This window comes from Vulpes vulpes, chromosome 7 (genome assembly GCF_048418805.1).
Source record: "Vulpes vulpes isolate BD-2025 chromosome 7, VulVul3, whole genome shotgun sequence".
Lineage (NCBI taxonomy): Eukaryota > Metazoa > Chordata > Mammalia > Carnivora > Canidae > Vulpes > Vulpes vulpes.
The window spans coordinates 30,206,525-30,228,724 of record NC_132786.1 but is presented as its reverse complement, the minus strand read 5'-3'; the positions used below and the strand labels follow the sequence as shown (position 1 = coordinate 30,228,724).

The 22,200-nt window shown below is 31.1% G+C and overlaps 1 protein-coding gene across 1 annotated transcript in view; it reads left to right on the top strand.

The window, feature by feature from the left end:
• Positions 1–22,200, top strand: part of ADAM2 (ADAM metallopeptidase domain 2) — a 139,041-nt gene that overhangs the window by 91,543 nt on the left and 25,298 nt on the right. Inside the window, exons 14-15 of the mRNA XM_072762690.1 lie at positions 4,984–5,089; positions 20,121–20,304. Of these exons, the coding sequence (XP_072618791.1) occupies positions 4,984–5,089; positions 20,121–20,304 (290 nt within the window). The remainder of the gene's footprint in view (positions 1–4,983; positions 5,090–20,120; positions 20,305–22,200) is intronic.

Below are 22,200 nucleotides of genomic sequence, written 5' to 3'. Positions count from 1 at the left end.
AATGGTTTTGGTATCCTAATCAAAAATTATCAGACGTATGAAAGGATTTACTCCCGGGGTCTCTATTTTATTCTATTTGTATATATATATATATATATATATATATATATATATATATACATACTATTTTATTCTATATATTCTATAAATTCTATTTTATTAAATATATTTATTTATTATATTTAATTAATATTTAATAATTAATTAATTCAATAATTAATAATTAAATAATATATTTATTATAAATTATATTTTATTCCATTTTATTCTATCTCTATTTTATTCTAGTTGCATATATATATGTATATATATCTGTCTTTATGCTAGTATGCCAATATACATTGTTTTGAATACTGTAGCTTTTTGTGATAAGTTTTGAAATCAGGAAGTATGAGACCTCCAAGCTTGTCCTCCATTTTTAAGTTTATTTTCTCTATTTAGGGTCCTTGAGATTTTATGCAGATTTTAGGACAGATTTTTCTATTTCTGCAAAGTCGGTATTTTGATATAGTTTGCATTGGAGCTGTAGATCATCTTAATAGTTTCCTGAAGCTTTGCTGAATTGATGTGTTAGTTGTGTGTGTGTGTGTGTATTTGTGTGAAATCCTTAGGGTTCTATATGCATAAAATCATGGCAACTGTGAACAGAGACGGTACTTTTTCTGTTCCAGTTTAGGTGCCTATTATTTCTTTTACTTGCCTCTTGCTCTAGGCTAGGACTCCTACTACATTAAGTGACAAAATCTGGCATTCTTGTGTTGTTCCTTGTCATTTAGGAAAAGGTTTCAATTTTTCACCATTGAGTATTATGTTCACTGTGTTTTTTATAGATGGTCTTTATTATATTGAAGGACTTTCCTATGTCTAGTTTGTTGTTTTTATCATTAAAATGCATTGAATTTTTCATATACTTTTTTTGCATCAGTTGACATGACCATGTGTTTTCCCCTTTTATTGTGCTAGTTTGGTGTATAACACTGACAAAGTTTTGTATTTGAATCATCCTTGCATGCCAGGAATAAATCTCACTTGGTAATGATGTACAATGTTTAAATATGCTCTAGAATTCAACTTACTAGCATTTTGTTGAGATTTTTAAAATCGCTATTCATACAGGGCATTCATTTGTAGATTTTTTAAAGGTTTTATTTAAATTCCAGTTAGTTAACACATAGTATAATATATTAGTATCCGCTGTACAATATGGTGACTCAACACTTCGATACAACAACCAGTACTCATCACAAGTGTGCTCTTTAATCCCTATCACTTATTTAACCATCCACCTACCCACCTCCCCTCTAGCAGCCATCCATTTGTTTTCTATAGTTAAGAGTCTGTTTTTTCATTCTCATCTCTTTTTTCCCCTCTATGTTCATTTGTTTTGTTTCTTAAATTCTGTAGATTTTTTGAAATTTTTATATCTATATTTGTGAAAGATATTGTTCTAATTTTTTTCTTTTTTGAAATGTCTTGAGTTGTTTTAATAAGTCACATTGCATGATGCAAAAGCATTCCTTAACTCATATTTTTAGAAGAATCTGTAATGTATCGTATTATCTCAAAATTTTGGAGAATTTACCAATGAAGTCATCTGCACTCAGCCATTTCATTGCAGGAAATTTCCTAATTAATAATTCAAATCTGTCAGCTTTGTTGATCTTTTCAAAGAACGAAATTTTGGTTTTGTTGACTTTCCGTCATTTGTGTATCTTTTATTGTATTGTTTTCTGCTATAATCACTATTATTTCTTTCCTTCTGTTTGCTTTATGTTAAGAATTCTACTTTTAGTATCTTAAGATGGAATTCTAGGTTATTAATTTGAAATACTCTTTCCTATTTTAAACATTTACACTTTCGGGGAGTCCGGGTGGCTCAGCGGTTTAGTGCAGCCTTCGGCCTGGGTTGTGATTCTGGAGACCTGGGATCGAGTCCCATGTTGGGCTCCCTGCGTGGAGCCTGCTTCTCCCTCTGCCTGTGTCTCTCATGAATAAATAAATAAAATTTTTTTTTTAAAAAATTTACACTTTCTAAATACTGCTTTCAATGTTTCCCATAAATTTTTGTATGTCATATTTTTATACCTATTTACTTTAAATTATTTTCTAATTTTCCATGAGATTTTTTTTCTTTGATGCTTCGGTTATTTAGGAGTGTGTTTTATAATTCCCATATTTGCACATTCCCTAATGTGCTTTTATTATTGATTTTTAATGTAATTTAATTGTGTTCAGAGAACATATTTCATATTACTTAGACTATCTTGACATTTTATCTGATCTATTTTGGAGAATTTCCAAATGCATGGAAAAGAATATGTATCCTGCTATTGTTGGATAATGTTCTACAGATATCTGATAGGTCTAGTTCATTTGTAGTGTTGTTCTAGTTTTGTATTTCCTCACTGATCTATTTGTTCTATTCATTATTGAAAGCTGACTGGGCAGCCAGTGTGGCTCAGCAGTTTAGCGCTGCCTTCAGCCCAGGGCATGATTCTGGAGACCCCGGATCGAGTCTCACCTCAGACTTCCTGCCTGGGACCTGCTTCTCCCTCTGCCTGTGCCTCTGCCTCTCTCTCTCTCTCTCTCTCTGTGTGTCTCTCACAAATAAATAAATAAATGATCTTAAAAAAAAAAAAAGCTGACAAAAATCAGGTATTATTTTTGCCTATTTCTTACTTCAATTCTGCCAGTTTCTATTTCCTAGATTTTGGTGTTTTGTTCTTAGGGAACACACTTAATAACTGTAATATTTTATTAGTGGATTGACTTACCGTTGTAAGAATTCTTTGGTTGTCTTTAGTAACAATATTTTTCTTATACTGCATTTTTGTGATGTTAGTATAGGCATTCCAGCTCTTTTTGTGTTATTGCTCTGGGTTTTGTATTCCCTTATGATTGTAGGTCACTATGCCAGGGGTGGGGTGGTGCTGTCTGTGTCTCAGTCTCTACTATCAAATTCTATGTGGATTTTTCTCCTTTGCTCAATCTGTAGGAGTTGTCCACTTAGATTTTAGTTTTACTGATGCGAAATTTTTCCATATGGAGCTGAAGATTTGCCCAGACTCTTCTTACACTGCCATCTTGAATTAGAACCTCTATCCCCATTAACATTTTAAAGATGTTAGTCTCTTGTCATATGGTTTCCATATTTTCTAAAGAAAATCTGTCAAATTGTGTTTCTTTTCTCCTTGAATAATACAAATTTTCCTTGTTTTTGGCCAGTCTTCATATCATATGTTTGGACATTTTTAAGTATATTTGTATGCTTAATTCTTCTTAATGTTCTGTGAATTGAAACTCTGGTGTAAACCCTGTATTATTATGCATATTTTCTTAAAAATTCAGTTTATATTTATATTTAATTGTCTCTCCATAAATTACTTCAATATATTTATTTTTGATACTTTTATTTCTCGCATATTTATATCCTTTGTAATTTTCATATATATATCATTGTTCCCTTTCTCAACTATTTTAATGTAGGTAGATATCTTTATCTTATATTTTTTCTTGAATGACAAAGATATTTCTAGTAATTTTTTTTATTTTCTTCAATCTTTGCCTTTTTGAAGCCCTGCTTTCAGTCTAAAATGCTTCTTTTGTATAGATACTACTATTTCTTATCTTTTCTTCTATTAAGTGTATGAAATGAGAGACTCATCACTTTAATTAAATCAGAAACTGATACGTGGTTTAAAATTTGGTCCATCTAGTTCACTGTTTCTATGGCACGACTCTTCAGGGTTTTCAACTGAGAGTTGTATTTACTGAGACTCCTGCCCTTGGCAGATACGTGACAATACAAGACTGCAGAAAAATCCATCCTGCTCTATGGAAGTCATCTTATATTTTATTTAATTTTGTTATTTAAAAAATATTTAAAATCAATTAGTAACATATAGTGTATTATTAGTTTCAGAGGTAGAGTTTAGTGATTAACCAGTTGTGTGTAACACCTAGTACTCATTACATCAAGTGCTCTCCTCACTACTTATCACTCATTTACCTCATCCCCCAACTCACCTCTCCTCTGGGAACCCTCAGTTTGTTTCCTATAGTCAAGGGTCTCTTATGGGTTAATCTCTTGCTCTTCACACATTTAGAAGCAGGAAAAAGCTTTGGGGAGGGGATAAACTATATGTTGAAGCCCTTTGGGTCTCTAATTTAGTCACTATAGCTATAAAGATCTTTCAACTTCGGTCTATTTTTATCTCCACCAGCAATGGCCTGCTTCCCTTTTGAAGCACATAATTTTGACTTCTCACCCATAAGGAGGTTTGCAAATAACCTCTGGGATGAAATAAACTGCTTATTTTCAGTTCAGTAGAGCCTGTGGGAATTTCAGCTGAGATCCCGATGTGTCCACTGTGGATCCTCTTAGGTGTGTCATTTTTCTTCAGTACCACAATTCAGTGGTTAAATCTTCCTATCAAAGTTCTTGGGTTAATCTTTCGACTACATTAAAACTGATTAGAGGTCATCATAAATAAACTACTTTGAGTAGGTTAGATCTTAAGAGAATTGAACATATCATATGCATGAATTGAATAGTGAATGTAAAAATTATGATCTCCAAGATTTTTTGGTTTGAGAAAAATATGAAAAATAAGATATTAGTCTAATGGTTTGACTTAAAAAGACATTTATGGAAAATAGGTTATTGACTAATAAGTCAAAGTTTACTTGAATCTGTAAGTGAATAAGAATACACTTACAGATATCTAGACTTACTAAAAACTAGAAAATAAACTGTACAATATGATTAAGATATCCTTTTGGATAGTTGACAAGAGTGCTTTCAATTTTTAAATATTTCATTGAGGTAATTTAGTGTGATCTTAAATTTAGTTTTTGTTTTCAATTTATATTATGATTGTATTTTCTACAATATATTTTAAAACATTTCAGAATTTCAAATATATTCATAAAATATTTTAAATTTATACAAGCTCAATATGACTAACCACATATTTTTTTCAGATGCAGATTTTGGTCCTGAAGAGTGTTATGCTTACCTTAATACTAAGGCTGATATATCTGGGAACTGTGGTTCAGGTGCTTCAGGATACATACGGTGTAAAACTAAGTATGCTTTAAGAAATCTATTTGAGAAACTCTATTGCTTTAAATTAGAAAATACCACCAGATAATTAAAGTTATGAGTAATCAGAATATTACTTGATCATGAAGTAAGACTAGAAATTATGTCTTTAATACAGAATATTTATACTGTTCTTTCTTCTATATCTACTTATCCCTTACGCCTTCCCACAGTGTTTAATTTATATAGGTACATTAACATTAGTTAGACTGATCATTCTTATTTTGCATACTGTCACTTTAATTTTACAATACTTGATCTTAGCCAAAAGGCTGAGAAGCGATTGTTACTTTAATTTTGCAAAGAATGAGCATTCTTCTGGTGAAGAAATGAAAATACATGAATTTTTACTATCCAGTAAGTAAAGCACTGTGGTTAAGAATAGATACTCTTGGTTTCAAATCCTAATCCCACTGCTTACTTACTTGTGTGACCTTGGATGTGCTTCATTTTTCTGATATGTAAAATATAAACATGAATTCCACTAACACTATTGGGTTGATGCCAGTGTGGAATTTAGATAGTCTGTTGGGAATATTTAGAATGTTGCTGTTATTATAATATTTTATTTTGATATGATTTAAAAATTTGTTTGATAGTAAAAGTAAAAATTCTGTAAAACATTTCCAGTTTGCATGAATAGTATAGATTCCTCATACACCTTTACCTAGGTTTACCGATTGTTTACATTTTGCCCATTTGCTTTATCCTTCTGTTTTTCCAACTCTCCTCTCTTGTCTTCAAAATGATTTTCCTAAAATATTTGAAATAATATTAAAAACTATCCTTCTCTAACCCCTAAATAAATCGTGTGTCTTTCCTGAGAATAAAGATATTTTCTTATATAACTACATTGCAGCTATAAAAACATAGCTTGTATTAAAATTTCTTTGTTTCAGTGAAGTATTTATAACTATTTTGCCTTTTTAAGGAACAAATCCAGTCATACCAATTTTTCATCTAGAAAATTTTGTTTTAATTTTTTCTTTTCCATAAGGTTTTTAAAAAATGCTACAGAGTAATTGTTTTAAAGATTTCCTTCAATTTGATTTTGATGGATATTTTTCATAATTATCCATGTTATGCATTTTGGCATGCTTACTACTGAAGTGATGTATGCCCTAATGAAGTTTTTAAAAGGTGCTTGGCATTTTTTCTCAATCTTGGATATTTTAGGTTAAATTAAATTGAGACCATGGACATACTCTGTTCCTCTTCAAACTTTCACCCACTAGGTTTAAAATCCATTGACGATTTGTAACTCCATTATTGATTCTACTTTTTTAAGCTAGAAATGTGCTGTAGGAAGTATTCCCTTCACTATATTTATTTGTTTGTTTACATATTTGTTAATATCAGTTCAGATTCACCAATTGTTATTTTACTTAATAGTATAGAATACATTACTGTTATTTATTTTTATTCCTTTTCAAATTGTCTCAGTTTTGGCTACTGAGAGTTTCTTTTATTTGGCTATAGTGTTTTATCAAAAGTGTGTATGGCTCTTTAAGAACTTCCAAGTTTTTCTATCACAAAATGTTCTATACTCCTGTTACGCTTTTTCCTACCCCTACTCTGGATACAGCTATATATCCAAGTAGCCCATATTCTTTTTAGTAGAGAATAATATTTAAAAAATAAATATCTGGGCACCAGATGTGCTTATTTAAAATGTCTTTCATTACTTCTAAGCCTTCTTAGTCAGTAGATCTAGAACATACATGTAATATATGCATCATGCAATTTCTTATATGTTCACATATATCTCTGTATTTAAGACATCAACTTCCAGTGATAATTTTATTTCTGATTAAACACCACCAAGTACATTTTAGTATATTTATATAAGTTGCCTTTTCATATGTTCAAGCTCAAAATACATTGAAGTTTGTTTCACAATTACTAAAATTGTGTATAAAAATTGTGTATACCGACTAAAGAAAAACTTCTAGCTATTATGACTGTATTTTCCTTTAAATTAATGATCATTTTTATATTAACTTTTATAAAGTGCTTCTCTGCTAATTGCAATATTTGAATAATTTTAATATTGGTATCTAGTGATTAATATGCTTCTTAACTATGTCACATTTAATTTTTTGGCATGTTTCACAATTTTTAAATTTTATATTGGATACTATGAAAAATATGTAACAGATACTTTGCATTCATTTATGCTTTCTGAAAGCTATAGAATTTTGTTATGGGAGGCATTTAACATAGTTGGACTCATGCTATAAACAATAATCTCTCTTTGAGTAGCAGCTGAAATACTGTTTATTTCTTTAAGCCTCTTAAGATACTTTTTATGAACTCCCTGGAGTCTTCGCTGCACATGGTTGGTTCAGTGGTCATCCAGGTTTTAGAATGAAGTTTGTACACACTTTAGTGTTAAGTACCTTTTAATTTCCAGTTACCTAATTGACGGAGGCCCATTGTTTTGTCCTGCACTCTGATTATTCAAGTTAAGAGATTGAATGTTCTGTACTGAATCAAAAAAAAAAAAAAAAACCCCAATCCGCAGTATCTCTTGATTTAGTTCTCATTCTTAAGGCTCAGTTAATCATATAATTCTTCCCTTTCTGGTTATATTCAGGTGCCTTCTGTGTGTGTATGTGTATGTGCATGTGTTTCCGATTAGAATTGTACCCTTACTGGTATATACTTCAACCCATGCTTTGTAGATCAGGTTCTGTTTCAATGCTTTCCAGCCAAAGACCACAGGAACACACTTGTAGTTGAACATGTGATGTTCATATCATATATGAACATATATTACATGTACCAGTCAGTAAAACTAAACACTATGGGAAACTGTGGGACATCTTGGTTCCAGAGTTTTAGAAACTTTTTCTTATAGGATTTGGGTGTGTTTTAAGTGATTTTCAACAGGATTTTAGAAAGTGGATCTTTCTTCTGAATCAGATGTTCTCAGAAAGTGAAGGTAATTCTATGATTGGATACCTCATTAGGACTTATATACAAAGCAGGAAGACTGGAGAGAAGTTAAAGTCATTGATAATGAAGCAATAGTCACTCAGCAGGATGAAAGGGATGCTTGGTAATCTTGTTTGGACAACATTTATGTCATGTCTTTTTATATTCAAGACATAATTTATGGAGCAAGTTTTTCTTTTTTCTTGATCCATCATGGCCACAGAGTGACTTGGCTTAAAGTTAATACTCCTAAAATTGCTTATATTCAACAGTTAAGCCTGATGATTTAGTTATGAGTGCAGGTCAGTACTCTAATGCCTTGCTGTTAATACTTTCACCTGAATGTCAAGAGCTGCTTTTTCTTTTCCACTTTCCTTTTTTGCCCAAAAGCAGAAAAAAATCAGACCATAGAAAAATTGCTCTAAGATATCTATATTTTCATCATTGCTATGATTTTACTGTCTAGGAAGTTATTTAGAGAACATTGTGTACAGTTGGGCTGGTGTTACTCTCCCTACCACTTTTGGTGAAGCCTCTGATGTACCACTGGCTGTGTGGTAGAATTTAAGATCTCCAAAAGGATTCATAAGCCAAATAAAATTTTTAGTGTATGTTAATACACTTTAAATAGATGTTCACACTATCCATCAGACATAATTTTCAGGATACACATTTTGTTAAAATACTGCATATACCTTAAATAATGTACATAGTGATAATTCTAGAGTACATAATTGAATTGCTTTCATTAATCTAACTTTAGCCCTTGAATTCTTAATTTTTTATGTTTTTTTAAGATTTTATTTTTTTGAGAGACAGTACGAGAGAGCATGAGCAAGGTTGGGGGAGGAAGAGGGAGAGAGAGAGAGAAGCAGGTTGTCCACTGAGTATGGAGCCCAATGTAGGGCTCATCCCAGGAACTTGGGATCATGACCTGAGCCAAAGGCAGATGCTTAACCAACTAAGCAACCCAGGTGTCCTTTAAAGTTTTTATTTAAATTCCAGTTAACATACAGTAAAATATTAGTTTCAGGTATACAATTTAGTGATTCAACGCTTATATACAACACTTGGTGCTCATCACAGCAAGTACACCGCTTAATCCCTATCACCTATTTAACTCATCTTCCTCCACCCATCTCCTCTCTGGTAACCTTCAGTTTGTTCTCTATAGTTAAGAGTCTGTTTCTTGGTTTTCCTCTCTCTTTTTTCCCCCTATGCTCATTTGCTTTGTTTCTTAATTTGCATAAATGAGAGAAATCATATGGTATGTGTCTTTCTCTAATTGACTTATTTCACTTAGTCTAATACTCTAGCTGATCCATATCACTGCAAATGGCAAGATTTCATTCTTCTTTATGGCTGAATAATATTGCATTATTATGTATAATGGCTTCTTTATGGCTGAATAATATTGCATTATGTGTATGTATATACACATATATATGTATATATATATATATACTCCCACTTTTTTCTTCATGCATTCATCAGTTGATGGACATTTGGGCTTTTTCCATAGCTTGGCTCTTGTAGATAATGCTGCTGTCAATATTGGGGTGCATATATTCCTTTGAATCAGTATTTTTGTATCCTTTGGGTAAATACCTAATAGTGCATTTGCTGCATCATAGAGTAATTTTATTTTTAACTTTTAGACTAACTTCCATACTGTTTACTGGAGTGGCTGCACCACTTTGCATTCCTACTAATATCTACATCCTTGCCAACACTTGTTTCTTGTGTTGTTGACTTTAGACATTCTGAAAGGTGTGAGGTGACATCCCACTGTACTTTTGATTTACATTTCCTTGATGACCAGTGCTGTTGAGCATCGTTTCATGTGTCTTTTGGTCATCTGTATTTCTTTTTGGAAAAATGTCTATTCATGTCTTCTGCCCACTTTTTAACTGGATTATTTGCTTTTTGGGCATTGAATTGTATCAGTCCTTTATATATTTTGGATACAAACCCTTTATTGGATATGTCATTTGCAAACATCTTCTCCCATTCCAAAGGTTTCCTTTTAGTTTTGTTGATTATTTCCTTTGCTGTGCAGAAGCATTTTATTTTGCTGAAGTCCCAATAGTCTATTTTTGCTTTTGTTTCACTTGCTTAAGGAGCCGTATCTAGTTAGCAGTTGCTATGGCTGATGTCAAAGAGGTCATTGCCTGTGTTCTCTGGGATTTTGATATTCCTGTCTCACATTTAGGTTTTTCATCCATTTTGAATTTATTTCTGTGTATGGTGTAAGAAAATGGTCCAGTTTCATTGTTCTGCATGTTGCTATCCAATTTTCCCAACACCATTTGCTGGAAAAGACTATCTTTTTCCCATTGGATATTCTTTCTTGCTTTGTTGAATATTAATTGACCATGTAGGTGTGGGTTCATTTGTGGGTTTTCTATTCTATTCTATTGATCTATGTATCTATTTTTGTGCCAGTACCATACTGTTTTCATTCCTACAGCTTTGTAATATAACTTAAGTCCAGAATTGTGATGCCTCCAGCTCTGCGTTTCTTTTTCAAGGTTATATAAGCTATTTAGGGTCTTTTGTGGTTCTATACCAATTTTAGGATTGTTTGTTCTAGCTCTGTGAAAATGCTGGTGGTATTTTGATAGGGATTGCATTAAATGTGTAGCTTGCTATGAGTAATATAGACATTTTAACAATATTTGTTATTTCAATCCATTAGCATGGACTTTTCTTTTTTTCATTTCTTTGTGACATCTTAAAATTCTTTCATCAGTGTTTTATAGTTTTCAGAGTACAGTCTTTTACATCTTTGGCTAGGTGTATTCCTAGGTATCTAATTATCTAAAGTGCCATTGTAAATGGGATTGATTCTTTAATTTTTCTTTCTGCTGCTTCATTATTGGTATATAGGAATTTGACAGAGTTCTGTATGTTGATTTTTGTATCCTGTGACTTTCTTGAGTTCGTGTATCAGTTCTAGCAATTTTTTTGTGGATTCTTGTGGGTTTCCTATACAGAATATTATGTCATCTGCAAATAGTAGAAGTTTTACTTCTTCCTTGCTGATTTGGATGCCTTTTATTTATTTTTGTTATTGTTAATAATACTATCCCTTTGTACCTCAAATGACTTTTAAAAGAATTTAAATTTCATGTTAAACACCTGAAAACACTATTGTTTTACCCTTGTAAAGTTTTTCTTTAAGTCCATGTGTAGATATAGCATACTAAAGGTAGAGTATATACAAACTCCTGTTGAGGCTTTTGTTTATCCTCACTTTGTTTGGTTTTATTTGACTTTTAAATGTACTTAGACCTAAATAATTGTGTAAACTAAAAAGGTAGTTTATTTTTTATTTTTATTTATTTTTTTAAAAGATTGTATTTATTTATTCATAGAGACATAGAAAGAGAGAGAGGCAGAGACACAGCAGAGGGAGAAGCAGGCTCCATGCAGGGAGTCCGACACCAGACTCGATTCCGGGTCTCTGGGATCACGCCCTGGGCTGAAGGCAGGCGCTAAACCGCTGAGCCACCCGGGCTGCCCAATTGAATGTACTTTAAATGTAAAACTTAATTAACATTTTCATGATGGAAAGATGTTTTCTTTAATCTCTGCCCCATAAAACCTGTGCTTTATCTCGATGATAGATAAACGTAGTCTCTTAAAAAATTTCATACAAATGGATTCCTACAGTATGCATTTTTTTGTGTCACACTTAATATTACCAACATAGGGGATCCCTGGGTGGCGCAGCGGTTTGGCGCCTGCCTTTGGCCCAGGGCGCAATCCTGGAGACCCGGGATCGAATCCCACATCGGGCTCCCGGTGCATGGAGCCTGCTTCTCCCTCTGCCTGTGTCTCTGCCTCTCTCTCTCTCTGTGTGACTATCATAAATAAATAAAAATTAAAAAAAATATATTACCAACATAGTTTTGAGATTCAAATAGTTTACTGTTATATTAATATTTTGTTTTTATTGTTAAATAATTCTGAATCTTACTGAAAATTTATATATGTATGTATATATATATATCACAATAGCATGATTAGTTTATAAATTCACTTATTGATGGTCAATTTTGTGGTACATTGTTTTTGGCTATATGAATAAAGCTATAAATCTTTAAGATCAGGTCTGTATAGTGCAATATATTTTCATTTATATTTCGTAGTTAGAGATACATAGGGACTATAATTAGTGAGTCATATGATAACTTCATACTAGCCTTTGAAAGAAATTGCCAAATTATTTTCCAAAGTGACTGTGGCAATGTACATTTACACTAGCAGAATGCAAGAGTTCTATTTTTCTACAATATTCTACCATTTAGTATTACATTATTTTTAATGTTAGCATTCTAGTCTTAACTGTTTAAATTTACATATTTATCTAATCTAAAACTTTTGAGCATTTTCCAAGTCCTCTTGTCACTACATATTTTTACCTGTAAATCTGTTCCACTGGAGAATATGTTCAATTTTTTTCCCATTGTATTTAGAATAGTTTAGTCTTCCTATCTTTGACTTGTATCTTTATATCTTTTTATTCTGAACTAATTGTGGATTCACAGGAAGTAGCAAAAATAAATATAGGGAATACAGAGCCCCCCTGTACCCTTCAGTTGGTTTCCCCAAATGGTAGCATTTTCTATGATTTATATCATATGTATTTTTTCTGTAGTACAATATCAAAATCAGGAAATTATCACTGGTAAATAGACCTCACTCTTCAGATTTTGTTAGTTTTAAGTGTGTCTGTGTGTGTGTGTGTGTGTGTGTGTGTGTGGTGAATTGCCACCTTACAATATTGAGTTTCAATTGATAGATATAAATATAGAATATCTCAATTTATTTATCTTATTTATTTTTTCTAAGGCGGGTTTAATGTTTTTCAGTGTTCAAGTGTAGCATTTATTTCATTAAGTATGTTCTAAACATTTTACTCTTGAAACTTGTGAGTAGAATAGTTTTCTAAATTCCATTTTCACATTGTTCATTGCCGGTATATAATAACAGTAATAATGAAAATGCAAATATTTTTTTGTTTTTGTATTTTATATTATTTTATATTGTTATATTGCATGACTTTCCTAAATTCTCTCTCTCTTTTTTTGTATCTGAGTTTATTAGCATTTCCATGTCCAAGTTCATGTCATTTGCAAGTAAAGTCTGAATTGTTTATTCTTTTCTAAGTAGGATGCTTTTTAATTTGTTTCTTTTGCTTGAAAATGTTGAAATGTAAGTGGAGAAAGAAGAGATACTTGTTTATTCCCAAATTTTTTAGAAAAATTAAGCATTAAGTTTATCATTATCTCTGTTTTGTTGATGGCCTTTACTGGACTAGGAAAGTTCGCCTGTATTCCTACTTTGTAGAGAGTTTTATTTTTATTTATTTATTTATTTATTTATTTATTTGTTTATTTATTTATTTATTTTAGAGAGTTTTAAATCTTGAGCTCTGGTTGTATGTTTCTAATGCTTCTCATCCATTTATTTACATGATTCTATTTTTGTCCATTATTTTATTAATATAGTATGTTATATTGATTTTCAGATGTTAAGCTAGCTTTGTGTCATGTTTTTTTATCCACTGAAAATGTATGGCTTTTAAACTATTTTTTTAATGTATCCATTTTCTGATGCTCTTCTTTTTCTTATGTTGATCCAGTTTTCTGATCCCAAATCATTTTCCTTCTGCCTGAAGAACTTCTTTTAACATTTCTTGCAAAACAAATCTGTTGGCAAAGAATTCTATCACTTTTTGTTTGTCTCAGAAAGTCTTTATTTCTCCTTAACTTTCAAAGAATCATTTTACTGGACAGAATTCCAAGTTAGATATTTCTGCTTTCACCCCTCAAAATTTTTCTTCCATTGTCTTATAGTTTTTTTGGAAAGTTTTTATTATTTATTTCTTTGAGAGACAGAAAGAGAGACAGCACAAGCAGGTGGAGGGAGAGGGATAAGAAGACTGTGCTAGGTGTGGAGCCAGACATGGGGCTCAATCTCACAACCCTGAGATCATGACCTGAGTTCAAATCAAGAGTGGATTACTTAATGGACTAAACCACCCAGGAGGCCCTCCTCCATTCTCTTCTTAATTTTAGGATTTTTTAATAAGTCTATTTTATTTCTTATCCTTATTTCTCTGTAAGTAAGATGTGCTCACAACCTAGTTGTTTTCATGATTTTCTCATTGACTTTGGTTTCTTCAGTTGGATGTCATATATTTGTAGGTGGTTTATGTTTTGGTATTTACCCTGCTTGATGTTTGGAAAGATCTTGGCCATTATTTTCAAAAATATTTTTTCTGCCCGATTTTCCTTCTGTAATTCTTTTGAATATGTTACTTTTTTAAAGATTTTTTATTTATTAGAGACACAGAGAGAGAGAGACAGAGAGAAAGAGAGACAGGCAGAGGGAGAAGCATCCTCCGTGGAGCCTGACGTGGGACTCGATCCCTGGTCTCCAGAATCACGCCCTGGGCCGAAGGTGGCACCAAACCGCTAAGACACCGGGGCTGCCCTATGTTACACTTTTTGATACTGTTCCATCGTTCTTGGATTTTCTGTTCTCTTTTTCTTTTTCTTTTTCTTTTTTTTTTAATTTTTTTTTCTTTTTCTATTATTTTCTACCATTGAGTTTTCATTTAGGAAGTTTCTATTGACCTATCATTGAGTTTTTTTAATCTTCTGCTCTTTTGATTGAGTTTTATTGATGAGCCCTTGGAAGACATTCTTAATTTCTGTTATTATTATTATTATTATTAATTATTATTATTATTATTTTGCTATTATTTCCTTTTCATTATATCTTATTCTTACAGGTTCCATATATCTGCTGATATTTTCTCTCTAGCCTTTCATGTTGTCAACTTGCCTTTAGAGCTTTTAAGATGTTAATCACAGTTATTTTAAATTTCATGTCTGGTACTTCCAACATCTGTTTTATATTATTTTCACTTCTGATGTTTGTTTTATCTCTTTAGACTGTGTTTTATTTGTTTGTTTTGCTTTTTCACATACAGTTGAGCATGTTCTATAGGATAATAGGCACTGAAATAAATAGGCCTTTAGAGCGAGGATTTATATTAATCTTTTAGGAGCTTGGCTCTTGTAGCTATGGGCACGAGAATCCTCAAATTTCTCTAGTGGGACACTCTCTTTCTCCCCTCTTAAGATTAGGGTTTTCCTTCACATTGGCCTTCGGAGATCATATGTATCTTGCAGTTCTTTCAGTAGTAATCCACTTTTGTTGTTACTTGTTAGAATGGGGATGGGGTGTGGGTAGGGACCTTTTGTAGTTTTCACGTAAGCTTAGTATTTTAATGTGCCTGTGTCTTAGGGGTATGGATTTTGGAAGTGTTATGGTCCCTCTTGCAGGTATAGAGTTTCCCATCACATGCCACCATTGCTGAGTCCCTGCCACAGCTACAGCACCCCCAATCAATTTTCTTAAATACTTTCCTATTATCATCTATTCTTTACTTTTTCCCCAGATTTCTATGGTGCCTGTTTTCTTTCATGACCATTTTGGAATCAACCTTTATTCCTGATTCCATTCCCAAGCAACTAGTGACCTGCTATTTGTCTCCATAGATTTGGATTTTCTGGAAAATTTATATAAGGGAAATCATAAGGGTTTTTGTATGGTTTCTTTTAATTATCATAATGTGTTTAAGGTCCATCCTTTTTGTGGTATATATAAGTAGTTTATAATTTTTTATTGCTGAATTTTTCAGTGTGGATATATATGGTTATATTTCTTAAGTTATTTAACAGTTGGTGGGAATTTAGACTTTGGGGTTATTAAGAATAATGCTGCTGTGAACATTCTCATGTAGTATTGTTTGTGATTGGTTTTGTAAAGTCATGTATTTGTTTCACTTTTTCTTGGGATATAACAAGTGACAAAGATGCAAGTCCAAGTCATTGGATAAACAGATATTTTTAAAATTTCACTTTGATGTATACTTGGATGGCAACTATATGTTTAATATCTTTTTAACAATGTTTTTAAAAAAAATTTAACAATGTTTTTATTAAAATTCCAGATAATTAATATACAATGTAATATTAGTTTCAGGTGTACAATATGGTCACTCAACACTTCCATACAACTGTTGCTCATTACAACATTGCTCATTACTGTTGCTCATTGCTTCTTAATAAAGAAGTGGACTTGTAGTGAGCAACAGCTCATTATGTATATAATATGTATTATATATATATATATATACACCATTTCTTGTGTATATATACCATTATACCATATATATACCATATATATACATATACACCATTCCAGTATATATATACCATACCCCTATATATATACCGTTTCTACCATATATATATATACCATACCAATTATATATATACATACGAGTGCACTTGTAATAAGCACCAGCTGATGATGTATATATATAATATATATTATATATGTACATCATTTCATATATTTATCACTTCTACCATATATATATAAATTATATATATATCATTTTTTCTTTATCTATTCATCAGTCAGTTGACAGTTTCCATAATTTAGCTATTGTACACAATGGGGCTGTAAACATGAAGTTGTATCCTTTCAGTAAATACCTAGCAGTGCCATTGGCTAGATAATAGTGTAGTTCTATTTTTAACTTTTGAGTTCTACTTTTTAAAGATTTTATTTATTTATTCATGAGGGACACAAAGGGGGAGTCGGAGACATAGGCAGAGAGAGAAGCTGGCTCCCCGCAGGGATCCTGATGCAGGACTCAATCCCAGGATGCCGGATTCATGATCTGAGCCAAAGGCAGATGCTCAACTACTAAGCCACTGAGGTGTCTCTTGAATTCTATTAACCTCCATACTATTTTCCAGAGTAGCTACACCACCTTGCATTCCCACCAATAGCTATTGTTTTCCCCTTTCTCCATCACCAACACCCATTGTTCCTTGTGTTATTGATTTTACCATTCTGACAGTTGTGAAGTGACATCTCACTGTAGTTTTGATTTACATTTCCTTGATGACTTGCAATTGTTGAGCATCTTTCCGTGCGTCTATTGGCCATGTATATGTCTTCTTTGAAAAAATGTCTCTTCATATCTTCTGCCCATTTTTTAACTGGATATTTCAGGTTTTTTTGGGTGCTGAGTTGTATCAGTCCTTTATATATTTTGTATAATAACCCTTTATTGGGCATGTCACTTGCAAATACTTCTTCCATTCCAAAGGTTTCCTTCTAGTTTTGTTGATTATTTCCTTTGCTGTTCAGAAGCTTTGTATTTTGCTTAAATCCCAATAGTCTATTTTTGCTTTTGTTTCACTTGCTTCAGGAGCCATATCTAGTTAGAAGTTGCTGTGACCAATGTCATAGAGGTCATTTCCTGTGTTCTCTAAGATTTTGATATTCCTTGCCTCACATTTAGGTTTTTCTTCCATTTTGAATTTATTTCTGTGTATGGTGTAAGAAAGTGGTCCAAAAATATTGTTTCATTGTTCTGCATGTTGCTATCCAGTTTTCCTAACACCATTTGCTGGAAAAGACTGTCTTTTTCCCACTGGATATTCTTTCCTGCTTTGTTGAAGATTAATTGACCATGTAGTTGTGGTTTCATTTGTGGGTTTTCTATTCTATTCTGTTTATCTATGTGTCTGTTTTTATACCAGAGCTATATTTTCTTTGGGATATACCTTGAAGTCCAGAACTGTGATGCTTCTGGCTTTGCTTTCTTCTTTCAAGTTTGCTTATAGGTTATTCAAGGCCTTTTGTGGTTCCATACAAATTTTAGGATTGCTTGTTCCCGCTCTGTAAAAAATGGTGGTACTTTGATAAGGACTGCTTTGAATGTGTAGATTGTTTTGGGTAATATGGACATTTTAACATGGAATTTGTTCTTCCAATCCATAAGTATGGAATGAAATGTTTTTCCATTTCATTGTGACTTCTTCAAATTCTTTCATTAGTGTTTTATAGTTTTCAGATTACAGATCTTTTACCTCTTTGTTTAGGTTTATTCCTAGGTATGTTTTGATTTTTGGTGCAATTATAAAAGGTATCAGTTCTTTCTTTTTTCTTTCTGCTTCATTATTGTTATATAGAAATGTGACAGATTTCTCTACGTTGATTTTTGTGTCCTGTGACTTTACTTAATTTGTGTATGTGATATAGTATCATGTTATCTGAAAATAGTGAAACTTTGTTTTCTTTCTTGCAATTTGGATGCCTTTCTTTGTCTTTTTCTTTTCCTTCCTTCCTTCCTTCCTTCCTTCCTTCCTTCCTTCCTTCCTTTTTTTTTTTTCTTTTTGTGTGTGTCTGATTGCTGTGTTTGGGCTTCTTGGACTATGTTAAATAGCAATGTTGAGATTGGACATCCCTGTCCTGACTATATGGAAAAAAAAAAACCTCAGTTTTTCCTCATTGAAGAGGATATTACCTGTGGGTTTTTCATAATTGATAATGTTGAGGTATGTTCCCTCTAACCCTACTTTATTGAGGATTTTTATCATGAATGGATGTTGTAGTTTGTTGAATGCTTTTTCTGCAACTCTTGAAATGATTATATGGTTCTATTCCTTTCTTTCATTAATGTGTTTTGCATTGATTTCTCGCTTTCTGTAAATTTTAGGTAGAATTACTTTTTTCTTTATGCATTTTATAGATTTTATCCTATGAGCCACATGGCATTGCACTTTTCTTTGTAATTGGGGAGTACATTTATATTCTAGGCAAATTTAAAGTTTTCACTGGTGTTACTTCCTGTCAGTCTTTTTCAGTTCTCTCTAGCACATGCATGTAGCCTCCCTGTCAGGAGGGATGTGATATAAGGAGAATTTATCACTACCCTTTATGGAGCTATGATTTTCAAGATCATGCCTTTAATTTCTGTCTGATATGTCACCCTGAAATGGTTATTTTGACAAATTTGCCCAGTTTTATATCTGTTTTGGGGGTAGGTGATTTAAATATATCTTCTCTTTCATAGCCTCCTCATTTAGATTTATCTGCACAATTTTCTTGATTCTGTGTCTAACTTATCACAAAATCTAGCACTGATCCATGATAGATACTGTCATCTAACTAAGTATAAAAAGAGACTTCCTTGGGGATCCCTGGGTGGCTCAGCAATTTGGCGCCTGCCTTCCGCCCAGGGCATAATCCTGGAGTCCTGGGATCGAGTCCCACATCGGGATCCCTCCATGGTGCTTGCTTCTCCCTCTCTCTCCCTGCCTCTGTCTCTCTCTGTCTCAAAAAAAATAAATAAAAGAAAAGAAAAAGAAAAAAGAGAGACTTCCTTAATCTGGTAAAGCTATATACATTTTGTACTTCTACAAGCTTCCATCTAGGATAAATTCCCTTCAGTGTAAAGAACTTGGTTTACATTTTCTTTAGTCCAGGACTGCTGGTGACAAATTTTCTTAATTATTATCTGAAAATGCTATATTTCATTTTGAAAGATTTTTTTCTCTGTATATAGAATGGGAAAACACTTTGTTTATTTTTTGAATCTGTCATTCAATAATCTTCTGGTTTCCATTGTTTCTCTTGGAAAGTCAATTTTAAATTTTATTATTGCCCTTTGCTTTTAATACTTTTTTGTATTCTGGTTACTTTTACCAGTTTTTCTGTGGTTTATAGACTATCTTTATGATGAATCTTCATGGCTATATTTTAATATTTATTAATGAATAATGCTTTTTGAATATGGGTCTCAATGTCTTGTCTTTTTGGGACTAATAATTCTGATATTAGGTATTCTGTTTGAAAAACTGGAAAGAAAATCCAATGAGATTCATAATTAGATGAACTTTTACCAATTTTTAAAAATGGAATAAGCTTGGAATTACTTATCTTTAAAAATCAAAAAAAGAGTAAAGGAATTATTACCAAAAAAGTGATCAGGCTGAGAATAATTAAAAATTATTAAAATATTGAGTTATTTTTAACAATGCAGGCAAGGCCTTTATACTTTTTGTCATTTTACAATTAATTTGCATGCATCTCTTTGGAAGTCTTCAATGCTTTACCTAAATCATTTTACTTTATAAATGATATTCTAACATTTCTTTTTATTAAAATAATGATTTCATTTATTTGTAAATTATAGGGATCTGCCATGTGGAAAATTAATATGTGAATATAGAGGAGAAGAAATAATTAATATTCCAAATGCCACTGCTATTTATGCCAAAATAAATGGACGCCTCTGTGTTGCAGTGGATTTTCCACATGATTTTACTGATGGCAATAAGATGTGGGTAAAAGAAGGAACTGTTTGTGGTCTTAATAAGGTACGTATGACAATAAATTCCTAGGATTTTATACTTTATTTTCAAATGCATGTTCAATATTTTTTTCATAACTAAGTGCACATTTGATTTCAAAAATAAAAAACTTTAAGAATAAGAAAAAAACTTAAATCTGCGTTCACACACATTACTTTGCTATGAACATTTTATTGGCTATTCATACTTTTTTTCATGGAAATTATGTATATTCACTGAACTGAGAGTCATACTGTTTATTCACTGTATTTTATTAACCTGTCTCATATTACATAGAGAGTACCAATGCCATGAATTTATCTTTTCCTATAATTGTTTAAAATACCTGTTAAAATAATATATAGTCATTTTTGCAATGAAAATAATGAAGATAAAGAGACTAAAGCAAAATCTTTCAAAGGCACACACCTGAGATGTAACCACTCTATTTTCATGAGCCTTCCAACAACTCTTAATTTATATACTCATTTACATAAATATAGAATATTTATTATAATAACTATATTTTGTATACACAATACTTGAATTTTTATTGAAGTATAGATGACATACAACATTACATTAGTTTCAGGTGTATAACAGTGATTTTTGGAAAGCCTATACATTAAGCTATGCTCACAACAAGGTAGTTACCATTTATCACCATTCCTGTTTCTTTTACTGTCCTTCACTCATTTGGCCATCTCCTCTCTACCCTGCCTTGGCAACCATCAATTTGTTCTCTGTATTTATAGGTCTGCTTCTGCTATTTTTATTATTTGTTTGTTTGTTTCTTAGATTCCATATATCAAGTAAATCATATGGTATTTGTCTTTTTCTGCCTTAGTTATTTCACTTAGCATAATATCCTCTAGGTCCATTCATGTTGTCACCAATGGTAAGATCTCATTATCTTTTATGACAAATACTCTCTCTCTTCCTCTCTCTATATATTATATAATTAATGATAATATATTATTATATATTATATAATTAATAATAATATATTATTATATATAATAACTCTTGTTATTTCTTTTTATTTTTATTTAGCTATTATATATAATATATTATATATAATTATATATTATATTATATATTATATATATTCATGTTGTCACCAATGGCAAGATCTCATTATCTTTTATGACAAATACTCTCTCTCTTCCTCTCTCTATATATTATATAATTAATGATAATATATTATTATATATTATATAATTAATAATAATATATTATTATATATAATAACTCTTGTTATTTCTTATTTTTATTTTTATTTAGCTATTATATATAATATATTATATATAATTATATATATTATATATAATTATATATATTCATGTTGTCACCAATGGCAAGATCTCATTATCTTTTATGACAAATACTCTCTCTCTTCCTCTCTCTATATATTATATAATTAATGATAATATATTATTATATATTATATAATTAATAATAATATATTATTATATATAATAACTCTTGTTATTTCTTATTTTTATTTTTATTTAGCTATTATATATAATATATTATATATAATTATATATATTATATATAATTATATATATTCATGTTGTCACCAATGGCAAGATCTCATTATCTTTTATGACAAATACTCTCTCTCTTCCTCTCTCTATATATTATATAATTAATGATAATATATTATTATATATTATATAATTAATAATAATATATTATTATATATAATAACTCTTGTTATTTCTTATTTTTATTTTTATTTAGCTATTATATATAATTATATATATTATATTATATATTATATATAGCTAAATAAAAATAAGAAATAACAAGAGTTATTATATATAATAATATATTATTATTAATTATATAATATATAATAATATATTATCATTAATTATAAAATATATTATATATAATACATATTTTATTATATATAAT